The sequence below is a fragment of the Fragaria vesca genome, linkage group LG3 (assembly GCF_000184155.1).
Source record: "Fragaria vesca subsp. vesca linkage group LG3, FraVesHawaii_1.0, whole genome shotgun sequence".
NCBI lineage: Eukaryota > Viridiplantae > Streptophyta > Magnoliopsida > Rosales > Rosaceae > Fragaria > Fragaria vesca.
In genome coordinates, this window is record NC_020493.1 from 8,984,553 (window position 1) to 9,001,713 (window position 17,161).

Sequence of the window (17,161 nt, forward strand, 5' to 3'; positions counted from 1 at the left end):
ATAATCAACAACACTAAATAGATGCATTTTTTTTATCTTTTTAATAATATTTTGTTAAATTGGCTATTTTACCTTTCTGAAGCGAGATAAATCTGAATTATAGGTCCCCTTGTCAGTTCCAACAGCTTTAATGACGTCATATTTCGAGAGGAATTCAAAAATTAGACCCGACTGATGTGTTTACGAAAGTTGAAAGGGCAAACTGATTTTAAATAAAATTACAAGACTGAACTGATTTTGACACCAAAGATTTAGAAGGTAAACTGAATTTAATCCCATTTTTATTGTATAGCTTTAACAACCATAACTTTGTTTCTAATGAAGGCTCTAGTTTGGCCCTAAATAATGACAAATCTTAGCTCCATCAAAACAGTTTCCTATTCCAAAAATTAAAACCAAAAAATTAAAATTAAAACAATAAAAACAGTTCTTGCGCGACCTTAAATAAAATAAGTATTATTCTGAAGAAACGACGAACGCTAACTACCATGCGTCCATGCCAATAATTAAAGATATCCACTCAAATGTGTAGTAGCAAAGTTTGTATTTTTATTTTTCTTAATTAATTCCAAATCTGTTCTGTCACATTATATTAGATCCAATCCAACGAGGGTAAGAAATGCCAATAATTAAAGATATCCACTCAAAGTCTCAAATGCTAGCAGACTAAACTCTGGTAGATATGCTCTCTTACTCCAGCTAGGAATTACTACGTCTTTGTTGTTTCATCATTTTCGGTATCAGCATCTTGTTGGCAATACTGAGGAATTGGTCCTTTTGTACTACAGAAGTACAGAGCAACTCATAGCCTTCAACTCTGACTTTTTTTGATACCTCAACTGTGTGGTAGGTCATCTAATTGTTACACATTTTGTGGGACGCTGCTAATTGTACCTTCCTTTAGTGCCTCAGTTCAACATTCTGATCTAGCTTCAAGACTTTTACAGATTCTGTAATTCCTTGTTCATTTGAGCAGTAAAGTAGAGGTTTGAATTCCTATAGTCCTGTATAAGAAGTAAACTGTGGACGCCCCTTTGCGCCGAGGAATTTGTTGCGGGTTAGAGACTTCATATTTGAATAGGGTTAGGAATTAGCCAAAAAAACAACTGTAGCTGAACTGTAGCTTCTAATCAACATTAAGAGGATCAACTCAAAACTGAACATGTACCCTACATTCCCTAGTTGCTTACCAAGAGCAGTTCTTTCTGATTCTTCAAACATCAAAGCATAGCCTTACTCTAAAATACTAATCAGACTAATGATAGTTGTTCAGGAAAACCTCAAAGCAGAAATTCCTCTCTTGTCAGTGCTACTCTCTTATTACTGGGGTCATTCATCCAATCAGCTGAAGACTTATTCTCTCAGACATTCTCATAATATCTGAGTAGATCCTATCACCTCCAATCTGTGCACCAGTGGCTCCGGCAGCAATGCGTAGGACATCTTCGATTAATGCCACATTTCCCATGATGTCAACATGTGCACCACTCTCTGTACCCCTTCCCTCAAGCAAACTACCAGGTCGCTTGTGCCTGTATTCCCTTACATAGGTAGCAATACCGGAAGGGTTGAACCTGGTTTTTCCTCTCCACCCTTTGGCACACATGTATCCAGCACTCACTACAGGCACAGTATCATCACCGTCAACAAAATGTGCTCCATTTTTAAGACAACTTCCCGTCTCTCCATCTGCTGAGCTATCAATACGGAATGGGATGCTCTTGCACTTGTCAGGAGACGTCTTGTATATGTATGATCTTTCAGTTGGGAGTCCAACACCATATAAACAGTATATTTCCAAATCTGGAGCAACAGGTAACCTAAAACAAGTAATCAAATATACACAGTGAGGTTATATGGAACCAAAAAGATAAAAAAGTATTAAAACTCGTGCATTCCATGAAATCCTGAAACAGTAGTAGTGCTTCTTTTTGAAACTTGATAATGAATTTGGAAGAATGATCATTTAATTAGAAGCATATGTTGTCATTGCAAGGGAGAATAAAGATCTTGTTGACATTAACAGAGTTATTATTATGATTATTTATAGAAAATAGGATGTTGCAATTGTACGTTTTAATTATTAATGACTATGCATAGGCTATTGAAACAAAACAAAAAAAAACAAAAAAAGGAAAAAATAGCAATAAAATTGTGTGTTTGTGTCTATATATATGAGAGAGAGGATATCTATGTTAAGAAAGAGGAAGACACGACTCAGTAAGCGAAATTCTCTAAAACACTGCATGCTTACTTGGTCTCGAGTGGATTGGACCAGTACTTGTAATGGTCATATTTAGGATTATCAAGATTATCAGCTATCCCATGAGAGAAGTGAGCCTCAGCCCGTCGCATCATTTTTGGAGCCACAAACCGTAGCAGATCATAAAGGGTTTGAACTGTGTAAGCCTTATTTTCTGCAATTTTTCTTATGCTTTCCCTGCTCACCTCATCATATTCAGTCCACACCTCTCCACATGATGAGTTGAAATTGGTAGGAAAATCCCTGTGCAGAAGTTCCTGCTTCGTTGTTAAACAAATTATTAATATCATCGTTATGAAAGAAGATCGTCATTTTAATACATATAGAATGCAATGATATACCAGAAAGGTTTCTTGTATTGGATCAAGAATAATTTAGTATCCACCAAAAATACAATGTAATGATATACCAGATATAGCTATCAGTATCAATTTCTGTGATGAAAGACATGTTACCAAAAAGGGTTCTTGATAAAGCATATCCAAATATGGTTATTATACTACTGTGAAGTGTTGAAATCAAATATACTCCGTTTCTTTCTCAGGAACAGGTAATAATATTGGAAAATAAAAAACTTCTACTGGGACCTCCAACTGCTCATCGACTATCCAATAAAGATATGGTAAAGACTTTTAAAGACAATAGGAAACAAAGGATTTACTAGTACCCACTAACTATAGCAAGGTTACTGTAAGAGGATTTTTTGGATGTGACCACAATGCTGTATCGATTCTAAGTAATTGTTTACATCAGAGCTCCAAAAGTCCTAAATTATCAGTTGGGATAGTGGGAATGAACAAGAAGAACATGGGTCAATTTAATTTCCACAAAATTAGTTGCTTTAATCATTTGTGACTGTGTGAGAAAGGATAGAGGTTCAATTCTCGCAAAGCATCTGAAGTCTATTAGCAGACTGCAGAAAATTCTACTAATCACATCAACTCAAGAGAAATGCTACTATTAGCAGGGTACTCTAGAAGAGAGTACCGTGCCCTGCCAGTTCTTTAAAAGAAAGCATTGTTAGAAGCTTCACTGGAATAGTTTTGTCATACTTGCATCACTTTAATTATGTCATGTGTGTTGAGTATTTTACCAGTAATTCCGTTGAGGCTACATTATAGGTTTCATACTTCAAAAAATCAAGCAAGTACCTTTATATCATGACCAGGAAGATCTGAAGAGGGTAATTCTGATGATTCCTTGCCAAATGAGATTATTCTTCCATACTTCATAGGTTCTTTTACTTGGAAAATTATATTTCCATTGCTGTTGTTGTAATTGGTGTCACCAGCAGTGGAATGCAGATATTTCTTCTTTGTCAAGTCACAGCTATGCCCATCTTCAGGAGACCAATCCAAGTTGCCCCAAATGGTTTCTCCGCCTTTTGGCAGCAAGGAAATCAAGGAATCCCAGCTTCGAGATACCCGCATGACATGTTCAAAGGTTTGAAGCCCAAGAATTTCAGATTCTAAAACAACAGGAGCCATAGCTCTGCAAGGCCAAGTTAACATCATCATGTCGGACATCGGACATATGTCAAACTTTTAATAGTTGAAGATATCACTTAAATCAGATATAACTATTTAAGAGTACTAAATAGTGATAATGTCCTTCCGCAAACCAATACTTAATATCAGAATCCAAACACTTTAGGAATAGAACACATAGACAAACCTGATGTAAGCAACATCTTTACCCTCAGCAGAAAATATACTACTAACTGCTTTTGGAACACCAAGAAATGCTGGACCGATATTCACGATTGCTTTGATGTGTGTGGCACACCAACTTGGACCACCACCACCTCCCATAGGAGGAGGTGTCTCAACCCATTTCATGAAGTGGAGAAAATAAATACTCCCCATAGAATGAGGCACCACAATCACTTTCTTATTGCCATTGATTGCATACATAAGCTCAATTTTACTCTTCAATCTACTAAGTGCTTGGTCTCGAATCTGTTTTTTTCCCATTAGAAAATATATTAGTGGACTCAGCTTAGACTCTCAAGTGATCTTATAAGACTCATGCTTGCTAAGATGGAGCATATGCAGTCTGCATAATGCAGACTGTGTAAGTGCTTTGTATGACATATTTGTGCTTTGTATGACAAATTTGGAGACCACAAAACAATGACTCGTTATTGTATATGGTCTCTTGAGCTAGCTTTTCGGTATGAATTAAAATTTCATGTATGGAACACCAATTAACTCATTAGACATGATTTGGAGTTCTGAAAGCAAATAAGCCATTAAAAGTACACACAAAAAAACGGAAGATAAAGAACTCATCTATGAGCTATTATTACAAATGGCACAAAGTAATACTAAGAATGAATCAAATAAGATTCATACAACAAATGAAACACTGCTAAAGATTTTCACATACATAAGAAAAAAAAAAAAANAAAAAAAAAAACCAACAAAATAAGTGTGTGATTCAGACTGTATAGTTGTACAACTAGATGGTCACATATAGAAGCAGCAGGGAAAGAACTTTACCTCAGTGTTCTGGAAAGAAAGCCTCCAATCATAGGCAGCCATATGTATGTTCTTCCCTTCATAACCAATTTTCGCCAAATTCTTAATAAGGACAGCCCAAACAAAGTAGCCAGGAGCAAAATAGTCAGCTGCAGCAAGTCCGCTAACTGCTCTGACTCGAATTCCTGGAGGGTCCAGCCCTGTTTCATTATCCAGTGATAGATGCTCCAACACACACATAGGCCTAAATTATAAACACAATTTGCAATTAGAATTCACAATCTTAAAAAGTTCAATAACTTTATTCAAATATGAAAATGAGAGCAAACCTTTTGAAGATCTCTGAGAAACTACCACCCCAAAGTCGCTTCCTGAAAAGGCCTTCAGCACAAGGCCTGCCCTCCCAGAGCTCTAGGCCACCGGTTACAATGCCAGGGACCATAACAACCGGGTGAAGCGGACTTACACCTTCGCGCCTTAGTCTGGTTCCAGGCGACTCAGGCACTTGAAAACCAGTAAATGCAGGCGGCAAGATGTTGTACAAAAACAACAGAAGCCACCAACTTGTACAAGTGAACCCAATCATCCAACAACAGTAATGTATGCACCTCCTCTCCTTTGGTTGCCTCTTGTTCTTGTTCTTGATCCTCTGCTTCTCTTTCACTTCATAATCCAACTTCGGGGTTTCAGCACCAGCCTCATCCTGGTTGTTGGTTTCAGAGGACTGAAAGCAGAATGCCGAAAAACTCACAGGCTGAGCATAGCACAGCTTGCAAAGCCGAAGAATAGAAGCAGCCATGAGTGATGACAGAAAGAATCACCACAATGAACAAGAGCAACTCATTAAGGGAAGCATGTTGTGTGTGAGTTATAGAAAGCCTCAAGTGCAGAGAATAAGACCACGTGGTGAAGAAGAAGACATGGGCAGCAGAAACTAACATTACACGAAAGACAGCGCAGTTGGGTTTTGCAGCAAATGGAGAAATGTGGTGAACCCAAAAACGCACACCTAACTTGCTCAAATCTTTTTCTACAGACACTTGTCCTGGTTTTTACATGCAAAAGTTCATCAGGTGGCGCCATTCTGGTTTATAAGAATTAGACTGTTCTTACAGACTTCGGTGTTAACGAGGATGGCCTTTTTGGTCTTTTGTGCACGCTCTGAGGAGGCCCCGGAAAAGAGGTCAGGGGAAAAAGCCTCTTTTTCTGGGTTTGGCATCGGAAATGCCGCGAGTCCCTAGGTGGGTAACGACAGAGTGAAACAGAAGGAGAATCCAAAGTAAGCATGGGGTAGTGTTACACTTACACCCAAAATCAAGGGGGAAGTAAAGCAGTAAAGCACGCACTACGAGAAACACAGAAACCAAAATTATGTGTATGATCATTGAGGAGTCCATGGACTATAGCAAAGGTGGTGGTGGTGGTGCCAGGATGAATTGCACGAAGAAATGAATCAGGAAGGATAAGCAGATCGATAGTTGTAGGAATTGAGAGAGATAGTGGGGAGGAGGGCACAGTGTTTGAGGGGATCGGAGGTGAGTGAGTATATTCTTGTTTCAGTTGTTTGTTGTAGTTTTGTATGTCTTCTCTTCTCTGTTTCGGTCTGCATTCAGGGGTCGCCGGCGGCTTTCAGACCGTGCAGTAAGGGTGTCCGATAGTTTTTTTTTTTCGTGCGTCTATTATCACCCCACAAACCACTTTATTCACCTCACATGTTGTTAATTTATTAAAATATCAAAATATCCCAATATAAAATTACAGCAATAGACAATAAGTTGTTACAAATTATATTTTTTTTCTTTTCTTTTTCTTTTTATCTTTTTGTTTTAGATGAACACAAATTTCATAACTTTAACCCAGATTTATCATATTCGGTCGTGAATCTGAAGACACTAGCATTTAACCTGAAGATGAGGTAAACTGTTTGTATTTTTTTTCTTTATTGATGATTCGTCTATCCCTTTACTTATTATTTCTCATGTCGACTTTGTATATAAATTCTCATGGACAACTATTGTACTGTATTTATGAACAACGGATAGATTAGTTCAAGAAACTTAAAAGTATGGAATGTGTTGCTACTAGAGATACATTTATAGACAATGTTCATCTTGATATCGATTGATATCATTGAGTTGTTAAATTTGAGAGTTTTTTTTTTGTTCTTTAACTTGGATTTATACTTTCATGTGAATTTTTGTTCACTTGGTGATTTTACTTACCTTGAGCAAATCTGAATTTGACAAAATATATGAAGAGAATGTAGGGTGAACAAAGTAGAATTGAGAAAATGGGTTTTTAGGTATTGTTAATGGGTGAACAAAGTAGACTTACAATTAAAATTATATGAGTGGGGTGTGAAGAGAATATGGGGTGAGCAAAATGGTTTGTGGGGTGGCAATAGACGCACCTTTTTTTTTTAGTCTAGCAATAGTTTCTTTTGACCGTAAATTAAATTATCGAGGTTTTACCTTTTGATTGTAAGTACGGCTCTCTACAAACCTGTAAGAGCAAGTCCACCCCAACCTTTAAAACGTGACCCAGGCCTTCAGCTAACAGTCACCTTAAAAGAAGACTCAGCAAAAGAAAAGCTTAGTCCACCCACAAATTTATTTTTTTAACCTAAACTTTTATTGGGTCTTCACCTAGATCAGACCTATGACCCAGGTCTCTATTTTTGAAGACCCAGGCCTTTGATTCCAGCTCAGCCTATTTCGTGGGGCCTAGAGAGACGTCGACCACGTGGGGAAAGAGAGCAGCATGCGTTGTGTCTTTACATGAAGGACACAGACGAGATTCGCTGGTGCGTTTGCGTGACGAGCTGCAAGGATGCGCGCGGAGGATTTGAACGCAGCCTAACAACATGTGGCAGAACACCATGGTTCCGTTCAAACTCTAAAAACCAACGGTCAGTTAATTTAGACCGTTGGTTTGAGATGAAAATTGCAATTTGACAACTACAGGGAGATAGCCGTTGAATCCCAACGGTTAAGTTAAATGCAATAATTAATTATTTTTTTTAAAAGGCTGGAAAAAAAAATTGGTAAGAAAAATAATATAAAAAATTATACAAATCTCTATAAATACATATCGCCCTACTATAGCTTTTTCATCCCACACAAAAAATTGTGACTAATAGTTCTATAGATATTTTCTTTAATTCTTCTATAGTTTTCATTTTCTTTATTGTTTCGATTCATGGCCGATGAATCTACTTTCGATAAAAACTTTGGGAAGCCGATGAAGACCTCCAATTGTGCAAGTCGTGGAGATTTGTTTGCCAGATGCGGAAAAGAGCACCAATCAAAAGAAAGCACAATTTTGGAATAATATTCTCAAGCACTACTTCAAAAAATTTCCAGATGCCTACCCTCGAACACCAAGTGTATTGATAGGGAGGTGGAAATCTTTAAAAATAGGATTGTTCCAATTCCAATGGCATTGTGCGATAAGGCAAGCTAAAGCTTGGGTAAAGAGCAGTTCATGTCTTGTTGACGAGGTATGAATATTAAACTTTTTTTTTATGTATGCTGAAATATTTATTGCATTTATGTTTCGATAAATATTTACTTAATCGATAAATTATTTTGTATGTCATACATCTTATTATTTGTAGTTTTACTTATTAATTTGTAATACAAAAAAAAAACACAGAATATATGGAAGCAAGAGATGACTAGGATCAAAGGAAAGAAACAAAAAAGCGAGTTCAAGGCGCAAGATTGCTACGCCATCGTGGAAGGTTTTCAAATGTTCCAAGACATTCCTAGCAATATAGAAATGCATGAGTCACCATTAATGGGAGCCGATTTTGAAAGGATGGCTTCAAAATCAACTCAACATGAAGAAGAAGTTGATGAACCTTCTATCATAAGGACGATCAAAAGTTCTTGGTAATGTGAACCACATTGAAATAATTTTTTTTTGGGGTCAATCTATTAAAACAAAGTGGGAGGCAAGTATACAATACACACAATAGTTTACCTTTAAGGACTCGATAGAAGAAACTATCGTTACAAATGATAGAGACATAAACCTAAACCTAGGCTACAACTCAACGTAGTATGTCTCTGATAGTAATCAAACAAATTACAACGCGACGCTAGCACGCTGCTAGTTAGGAAGAGGTCTGAGTCTGTCAAGCACTCTTCTTAACTAGTCAAGTAACAGTCTAACTTATTGCCCACTTCCAACAAACCCTTACGCAAACGGGGTTACCCCATGAGCACGCGTAACCATTCCTACTCATGGTCGGAATTTCTTTGCATATGTCCTTGAATTCATTCGAGACGTGAGCAAAACTCAAATTCAAGAAGAATATGATATATGGGCTTCTTTTATTAAAACTATATTTCTATTTATTTTTGTTTCAAACTGGTCAGGGGCACTTTTACCCTGGAACCTTATCCAGCCTGGTTAGGGCTAAAACAAAGCCAAAAAGGAAAAATACATTTGTAGAATTACCTTAAATCCACAAGCAGTCCTAGCAAAAAGAACTAACTAAGAAATAAACAACCACCAAGGCCCAAAGGAAAAGATATCCACGACCAAAAAACAACCAAAACCAAATAGCACCTCCTCTGAGTAAGATCTTGCACCCCTGCCATAATGGCCGCCACCCACACGGCCACACCTCAACGCCACAACGTCGCCCCATAAAGCCATCAACAAACCTAGAAGAATTGAAATTAGAATCAAAGAAAACTTGTTCTAAGCCTAGAAGAATGTATGTAACATATGCATGGAGGTTGCTCTCTTCCTACACACGGAGCGGCTAGGGTTTTTTTAGTTCACGAAAAATAAACTTATCATTGTCCTCATTGTGACAATTAGAAGTTTAGAACAAGGAGTGGTTCTAATGAGGACCACTAAGTTAAGGATTTCTTCGTTTCACCCCATTAATTTTCTATCACATATTCACATTTCAACCGTTTAGTTTGTAGATATATATAAGTAGATTATCTTTACAAATTTTCATACAAATAAAAATCGTTAAGTCATTCATAAATGTGATTTACCGATTATAAACTTGAACGGCTAATGTTTAACAGATTTGGATCGTCCATTGATTTGATTTATTTCGATCCTTTAACGATCATCAATTTGACTGAAAATTTGTATAAATGATCTACTTATTTAGACCTAAAAACTAAATGGTTGAGATAGAAAAATGTGATTGAAAAGTGGATGTAATAAATCATTAATAGAAAAGTCATCAACTAGTTCTCAACCAAATGATCCTCATTAGATACCCTCTCGTTTAGAACAATACAATATGGAATATTTATCGGCTACATATAACACAATTTAGACCAACCATGTGTAAACATAACTTTCACTAATCAAACTGAATAGCCACACAATAATTTCTTGTACCCCACGAAACTACTAATTTTTTTTTTTTTTGTAGAAGCATGATCATCAAAGGAATTGAGTTTTAATTGATTCTACTTCAACTCGTTGTCCTAACTGTTCTCATATATTGGATATAAGGTATACAATCACGTTAGATAGAATTTCATTGCTCATCACTAAGGTCCAGATTGGTACGGCTTCATTTTAAAAAAAAAATCAGCTTTTATCTTAACTTTTAGATTTTGATGTGTTCGGTAAATTAAAAAAAAAACTTTTTTTTGAAAATTACAGGTCAGTGGAAGCAGTCTTGAGGTTGCTTTTAGAAGTTGTTGCCGATAAAAATACTGAAAATTAATATTTTATGTCTTGACAACAGTTTTAAAAATAATATTTACTAAACATAAAACTGTTTTAATTCACAACTGATTATACTCACACAGTACAGGAGAAACAATTTTTCTAAAGAGTCAGAGCAATCCAAACTATTAAAGTTTATTAAAATAATAATAATGATTATTCCAAAAAAATATTGTGAAGGACTCCTACGATCGCGCAAATTGCAATGAGATTGGTGTTGCATCAGCGACTAATCCGCGTGATCGATCCATATCTAGGCTCTTACCAACTCGACCACCTGTGGTGGTTGCACAAGTGCTATTTGTTAGATAGATAATCGTGTTGCACGCACACGTACTATAGAACACACATTGCATGCATGTGAAGCACAATGATGTCTAGCATGATTTAAGTTTCTTCTGCTAATTGAAGTTTGATGTTTTCAAGCTTCCAACTGCATGTATTTGTTTTTAATATCGAAGAGAAGAGATTAATTTGGAGTTTGATGTTTTCAAGCTTCTAACTACAAATATTTGTTTTTAATATGGAAGAGAAGAGATTAATTTGGAGCGAGCAACAACAAATTTACCCTAAATATATGTAATATGTAAACTATATATTATTCAGAGGCCTGCTCACGTGCAGGAGTCTTTTTACGGGAAAAAACGGGATAGGTTGGTTATAGCCTTTAGATTTAAATGAATCAGATCTGAGGGCTGAAAAGAACTTTACCCCCATTCGTGAGTCCAGACCCAATAACTTACCTCTTCGTTCCTTGCCCTCCTCTCTCTCTCTCTCTCTCTCTCTCTCTCTCTCTCTCTCTCTGCCTCACGAATTTACCCTGTTCATGATTCCACTATCCAATCTACATCTCCAACCCAGTAACTACTTCTGAATGATAATCTCTTGCTTTACTCTTTTGCTCATTTCATATCTCTACTCTCTAATTCTTGATTTTCTTAATTGGTCGAACAATTGAATAATCATCCAGCAAAAGATGATTAAACTTGGGAGTTGAGGATTTTTAGATCAATTACCGTTCAAACTGAAGAAACCCTAAAAATCAGACCACAGTTTGCTTAAATTGAAAATAAAAAAGCAATAATCTTGGGGGATATTTAACCCAGAAATCTGGAATTCTTTGCTCCCCTTGAAAATTAGATCGAGGATTGTTGCTTATGCATATTCATGAATGAAAATTGGTAAATAATTGGGTGTGGACTCAAGAACAGCTGAAATTTTGTAAACTGGGTTTGAGAATGATGAACAGACTAAAACTCGTGAAGGAGAGAAGTAGAGAAAGGGAGAGATGAAGATGGGTAAATAATTGAGTGTGGCTTAGGAGCAACTATACAGTTCCTTTCACCCCTCAGATTTGATTGATTTAAATCTAAAGGCTATAACCAACCTATCCCGTTTTGTCCCGTAAAAAGACTCCCGCATGTGAGCAGCCCTCATATTATTCATATATTACATATAATGTATTGCTATTAACACCTGTCTATTTTCCTATCCACATATTTTTATTTTATTTTATTTACAAACTTGCTACTTGAATTTGATTGATGATTAGTTTTCACCATATAAGGGGTATGTAAGATCTGTAAATGGACCAGATCTTGATCCGGACCCGCTCCGGATCCGTGGTTTTTAAACGAGTTTGGATCGAAAATTTGACCCGTGGATCTATTAAGGACCCGGATCCGTTTTAAAATAATTAAACAATATTTTTATAAATATAATATCACTGATAAATATTAAATAATATAATAATTATTTGGATAAACTAAACGTCTAAATTACGTCTAAAGTATGATTTGATGAAGTTGAAGGTTATTGATGCCTATATTTTTTTTATGCTCTTTACTAAAAACATTGGAGGTCTAGTATTTTGATTATATTAGTTTATTGTTAAGGAGTATTTTGGCCATATAATTCAACTTTTGATGTAAACTTTTATTTTATTATAATATTTCATTAGTGTTTTATGAAAATTTATGATAAAATTAAAAAATTATTATTTAAAATTTGAAAATATTTATTATTATAAACGGATCGGATTAACGGGTCGGGTATCCGTTAATCCGCCGGATTCGGATTTAGATCGAGCTATCAATAATCTAGCGGGTAACAGGTCGGATTCAGATCCAAAATTTCTATTACGGATCCGGATCCGGATCTAGGTGTGTTAACAGATATTATATTCCTTATACAACTCGTAATACTTAAATTAGGTTAAATCAATTACTTGAACTATAAGTCACATAATATTGTTAAAGTCCACATTTATCTTTCAATAGCATGTCTATTAGACAAGATATATGATAAGGCAGATACAAAATAATAACCAAGTTCAAGCCGATTCATTCCCCCGGTATCATAAAGCCTTTGCAAGAAATGCCATTATGTATATGTAATGCATCGGACGGCAAGTTTCGTGAAGAACTATGTTAATGTTACCGTGCCATCTACGTAAATATGCTAGGGGAGTAGAGGGTGAAGAACAAGAACACTGTTTTTTTTTGCTACTGTGTTCGTTTTTGTGGTATGAAAGAGACTACATGGTGTCTCAACCCAATTTTTCTTTACAAACCAGAACATTGAAATAAGAATGTAAGATAAAAAAATCTTTTTTGTAATGCCATTAAAACGAACAAAATTTTGACAGAAGGAACTAAAACCCTCAGCGCATAGAAAATGGTAATGAAAATTAGCACATAAGAACCAAAATTCACACTTCTCATACTCATTTTAAGAATTAGTTTTGAGTGTGGCTATTGAGACCTCTAAGTTTTCTCACTATACCTCTCATTCTCCCTACACCTCCCTTTTACTTTTCAATATAAACATTTGCTCACTAGACCTCATTTAAATTCCTAACATAACCTTAGTTATTAATCGACATATATTTTAACCAATTAATTACCTCTTATTCACTCAATAGACCTCTCATTCTTTTTTTTTATTTCCCTTTTTGTTTTTCAACATCCATTATCCCTACCTTCATTTTTTTATTATAATTTTTTTCATGTAAGAAAATGTTCTATCATGAATGATTCTATATATTTTTTTAATTGTTTTTCTCTTTTATACGTGTTATTTTTCTTCATTTTTTTCTTTTGAATAATTTGATTTTTTTTGTACCTCATAATAAATTATTTTAAATAAATATAAATTTTCAATAATCGATAGATATTATTATTATTTTTTTTGTCAAAAATATTTATTCACCTTGCAAGTATATGCGTTCAACATGTATGATAATACAAAATTTTATGTTACATGATCAATATTGATTATATTTTTAGCTCTTATAAACTATATATATGCTTTAATAAAAAAAATTGGAAAACAAATATATATAAGGAAAATCATAAAGATTGAAATCAATTATTATTGAATTAGAAAGTCTAAAGAGAATAAATATAATATTTCTTTTTGTATAATTATTGTCCTTAATAGTCATTATATATGAGGATGTATATGTCATTTAATAATTCATAATATAGTGAGGTCTAGTAAACAAATTTGGAGGTCCCAATAACCGCACTATTTTGTTTTCTGTTACGTGAATTATAAAAATGAAATTTTAAAATTTCAGAAATAAAAAATAAAATATGGATCGGAGGCTAAATTGTTGCCCGTGCCGTGACATCAATCCTCAATTGGGCATTTGGGAGCTGCACGCATTACACACTATACTGTTGCGCGCGCAGGCGCGCTACCACCGCCAGACCAAGGTCCAGCTTTCCCACGCGCTTGAGACCAGCGTGTCTGGTACTTGCTGAGATTGTCGGTGCTACTATCCACAAGTAGTCACCACTCACCAAAGTAGAAAAGTCACTAAACAAATGTCATCACCGCCAATCCGCCACTTCAATTGGTTCATTTCTTTTTTAATCATTTTGACCGATTTGTGAAAGTGAAACACACTCCCTTTGAAAAGTAAAATTATATATTGTATGATGTAGCTTCTGTTGAATCTTCAGTAGAAGAAAACAAAAAATAAATGTTAACATGCAGGTTACTTTCTCTACTCGTTTGCCAATTTTGATTTGTTGAGCTCCTTCCCAAATGGTTCGTATGAATGTTTGAAGAGCACGTAGGTAAGGTTAATTACTCATGCCCAAGTGTTTTATATGAATTTTTTCTAATGGAAAAAAAAAAAAAAATTAGTGTCTGAATGTAAATAATTCGTTGAAAATTGAGTTAGACTTTGACTGTTGTAATGCTGATCAGTTGCATTTTTCATTCTTGCATATTTCGATAAATGGATGAAATCTTCATTATAAGTTATAACATAACTTACAAATGAACTGGTTGGTTTAGATGAGCAAAGACAAAGGAACAGTTTTTGTTTAAGAAAATGAAGGATTAAGGTCATCAAGCAATATGTGCTCATCATAAGTAGATGATGTAGCAGACAAGATTAGTTTGGCAACAAATACTTTTGTCACACTCTATGAATGTCTTTCTCCTCACTATGATACATATAGTGAAAAATAAAATACAATTAAGCGATGAAGCGAAATACTTAATAACTTTTTCTTTCATGTGGTTGAGTTTGTATGAGTTTTAGTGTGACTCTTATACCCAGATTAGAATCTCGACCACTCTAATTGAAGTTTATATCTTTACTTAGTCTTGATAGTCTGGGGATAGTAGTTGTGACTTGTGAGTCTTTTCAGTTTTGACATGACTTCTAGCATGGATTAATTATTGGGCCTATAGGCTTTTAAAGAGTTTTGAACCATATAAAGATTAGAGAAATAAATAGATAAATTTGTAATTCAACGTATATATTGAAAAAAGAAAAATACTATAATACTATAAATCAGACATCGAGCCGAATTCATGATTTTCATACCATGAAATATAATTTGGAAAATACTTGCATCCGAACTCTCTCCTTTTTACATGCATTTTGTGAATGTAAATCATAATATTAACTGTTCAAAAGTTGAATTAACCAATAAAAATCACCGTTGTAAAAAATCAATTTAAAATATAATCGTTTGCTCAGCTGAATGCATGACACAAATTGATAGTTCTGATGAAATGTAGCATTCTCATGATCAACCGTTCATTTATTTCATACATTTGGCTAAGTAAACGATTGTTTTTTACATCAATTTTTGTACAAATGTGATATTTATTAGTTAATTCAACTCTTGAGCAGTTAAGATTATAATTTATATTCTCAAAAAGTATGTAAAAAAAAAAAGGAATTCGGACACAGACGTAAGTATTTTCCATATAATTTAGACCACTAAACTGAAGAACAAGACACTATACTAGTAAAATTCAGCCATTGTTCCAAAATAAAATGAAAAATACGAAAAAAGAAACAAGTACGTAAATGTGACGAACGGATCATGGCAAAGCGCGTTCAAAACACTGCGTGAGCAAGTGGGTTTTGTATGTTGTGACCCACGTGAGTATGAAAGAGAGACAGCTCATTGGAAAGCCACCCAATATGGGATTGTCACTCTTCAAAATCTTAGCACTAATCAGTCTCTCTCGCTCTCTGCTTACTTCATATGCTTGGTTGAATACATTATTCATGAAAGCAACTCGGTGACTACCATGTATGTCAGTATATGGATGACCACTCGAAATGTGATTGGGGTTAATATTTTTCAACGACGATCTAATAAATAATTATGGTTTTTTTACCATGTGTTCAAGTATTTATCTCATCACAATAAGGTGAAATTTAATAAATTATTATGGTTTTTTACCATGTGTTCAAGTATTTATCTCATCACAATAAGGGAAATTTATAAATGAGTAAAAAAGATATACGATTGTATCATGACATTCACATGTATACAAAATCTAATATAAGAGTGGCAATGAGTCCATAGCATGTTTAATCTTAGACAATGAATAAGTTATGGTGTTGTTATATTTATTTTTGACAAGAATAAAATCTTACAATGGATTCATCATTTGAGTAGACATCATTCTTCTCATGCAGCTCTTAAATTCAATAAATAGAAAAATTAAAATAAAAAAGACTCTTTACTATTGATTTTAACTTTTTAAGTTAACAAACCTTTTTTGTACATCATTCACGATCATGAATATCCACTCCACAATTTCTCCAATGTTATGATCATTAGAAACATTGAAGAGACTTGCATAACTCCAACAATCGTGCCTTACTCACTTACAATATTATTTCCGTTATTTTCTTCACTTTAAAGTTGATAATATAGTTTCTAAAATAAAAATTATTACTTTAGCGAAGATAGTAAAAAAAACCATAAGAATTTCGTATGTCAGAATTTCTATAAATTACTGACTAAAAACAAACCGCTAGTAGTCAAGCTTCTAAAAGATTATCAAAAAGATCACTTTCCAACAATAGTTTACAACATGATCTTAGTTTTTGATCCAACAATTACCATAAACCAACATGTACAATTATCCACTTCTATAGTAATAGTAATGTCCAAGTGATATATATATTTTCAGAGTGTGAATAAAATAAATAAACCTTTGCATGATTCCGACTTGCCCATATGCAAATCCAGCTCTAGCCCTCTGTCAATCCAAGCTTCTAATTCCCTTATTGATCCAACACCCCTTATTAAAAAAGAAAATTAATCCTAGATCCAAATCTACTTAAAAATTACACAAAATGCCAATCCCCTGTCCTCAAGCCTAGAATGGAACACCAGCACCCTCCTACTCGCCCAATCCCACCGCGCGTATACCAAAC

General features: G+C 34.7%; 1 protein-coding gene across 1 annotated transcript; it reads right to left on the minus strand.

Moving 5' to 3' along the window:
* Positions 1-1,075: 1,075 nt before the first annotated feature.
* Positions 1,076-5,580, minus strand: LOC101301468 (putative phospholipid:diacylglycerol acyltransferase 2-like). Its single transcript, XM_004293993.1, has 6 exons — positions 5,073-5,580; positions 4,765-4,987; positions 3,938-4,221; positions 3,415-3,754; positions 2,255-2,520; positions 1,076-1,820 (listed from the first exon to the last, which is right to left on the minus strand). The coding sequence occupies exons 1-6, from the start codon at positions 5,540-5,542 to the stop codon at positions 1,334-1,336; spliced, it is 2,070 nt and encodes a 689-aa protein (XP_004294041.1). The 5' UTR covers positions 5,543-5,580; the 3' UTR covers positions 1,076-1,333.
* Between the last annotated feature and the right edge of the window lie 11,581 nt (positions 5,581-17,161).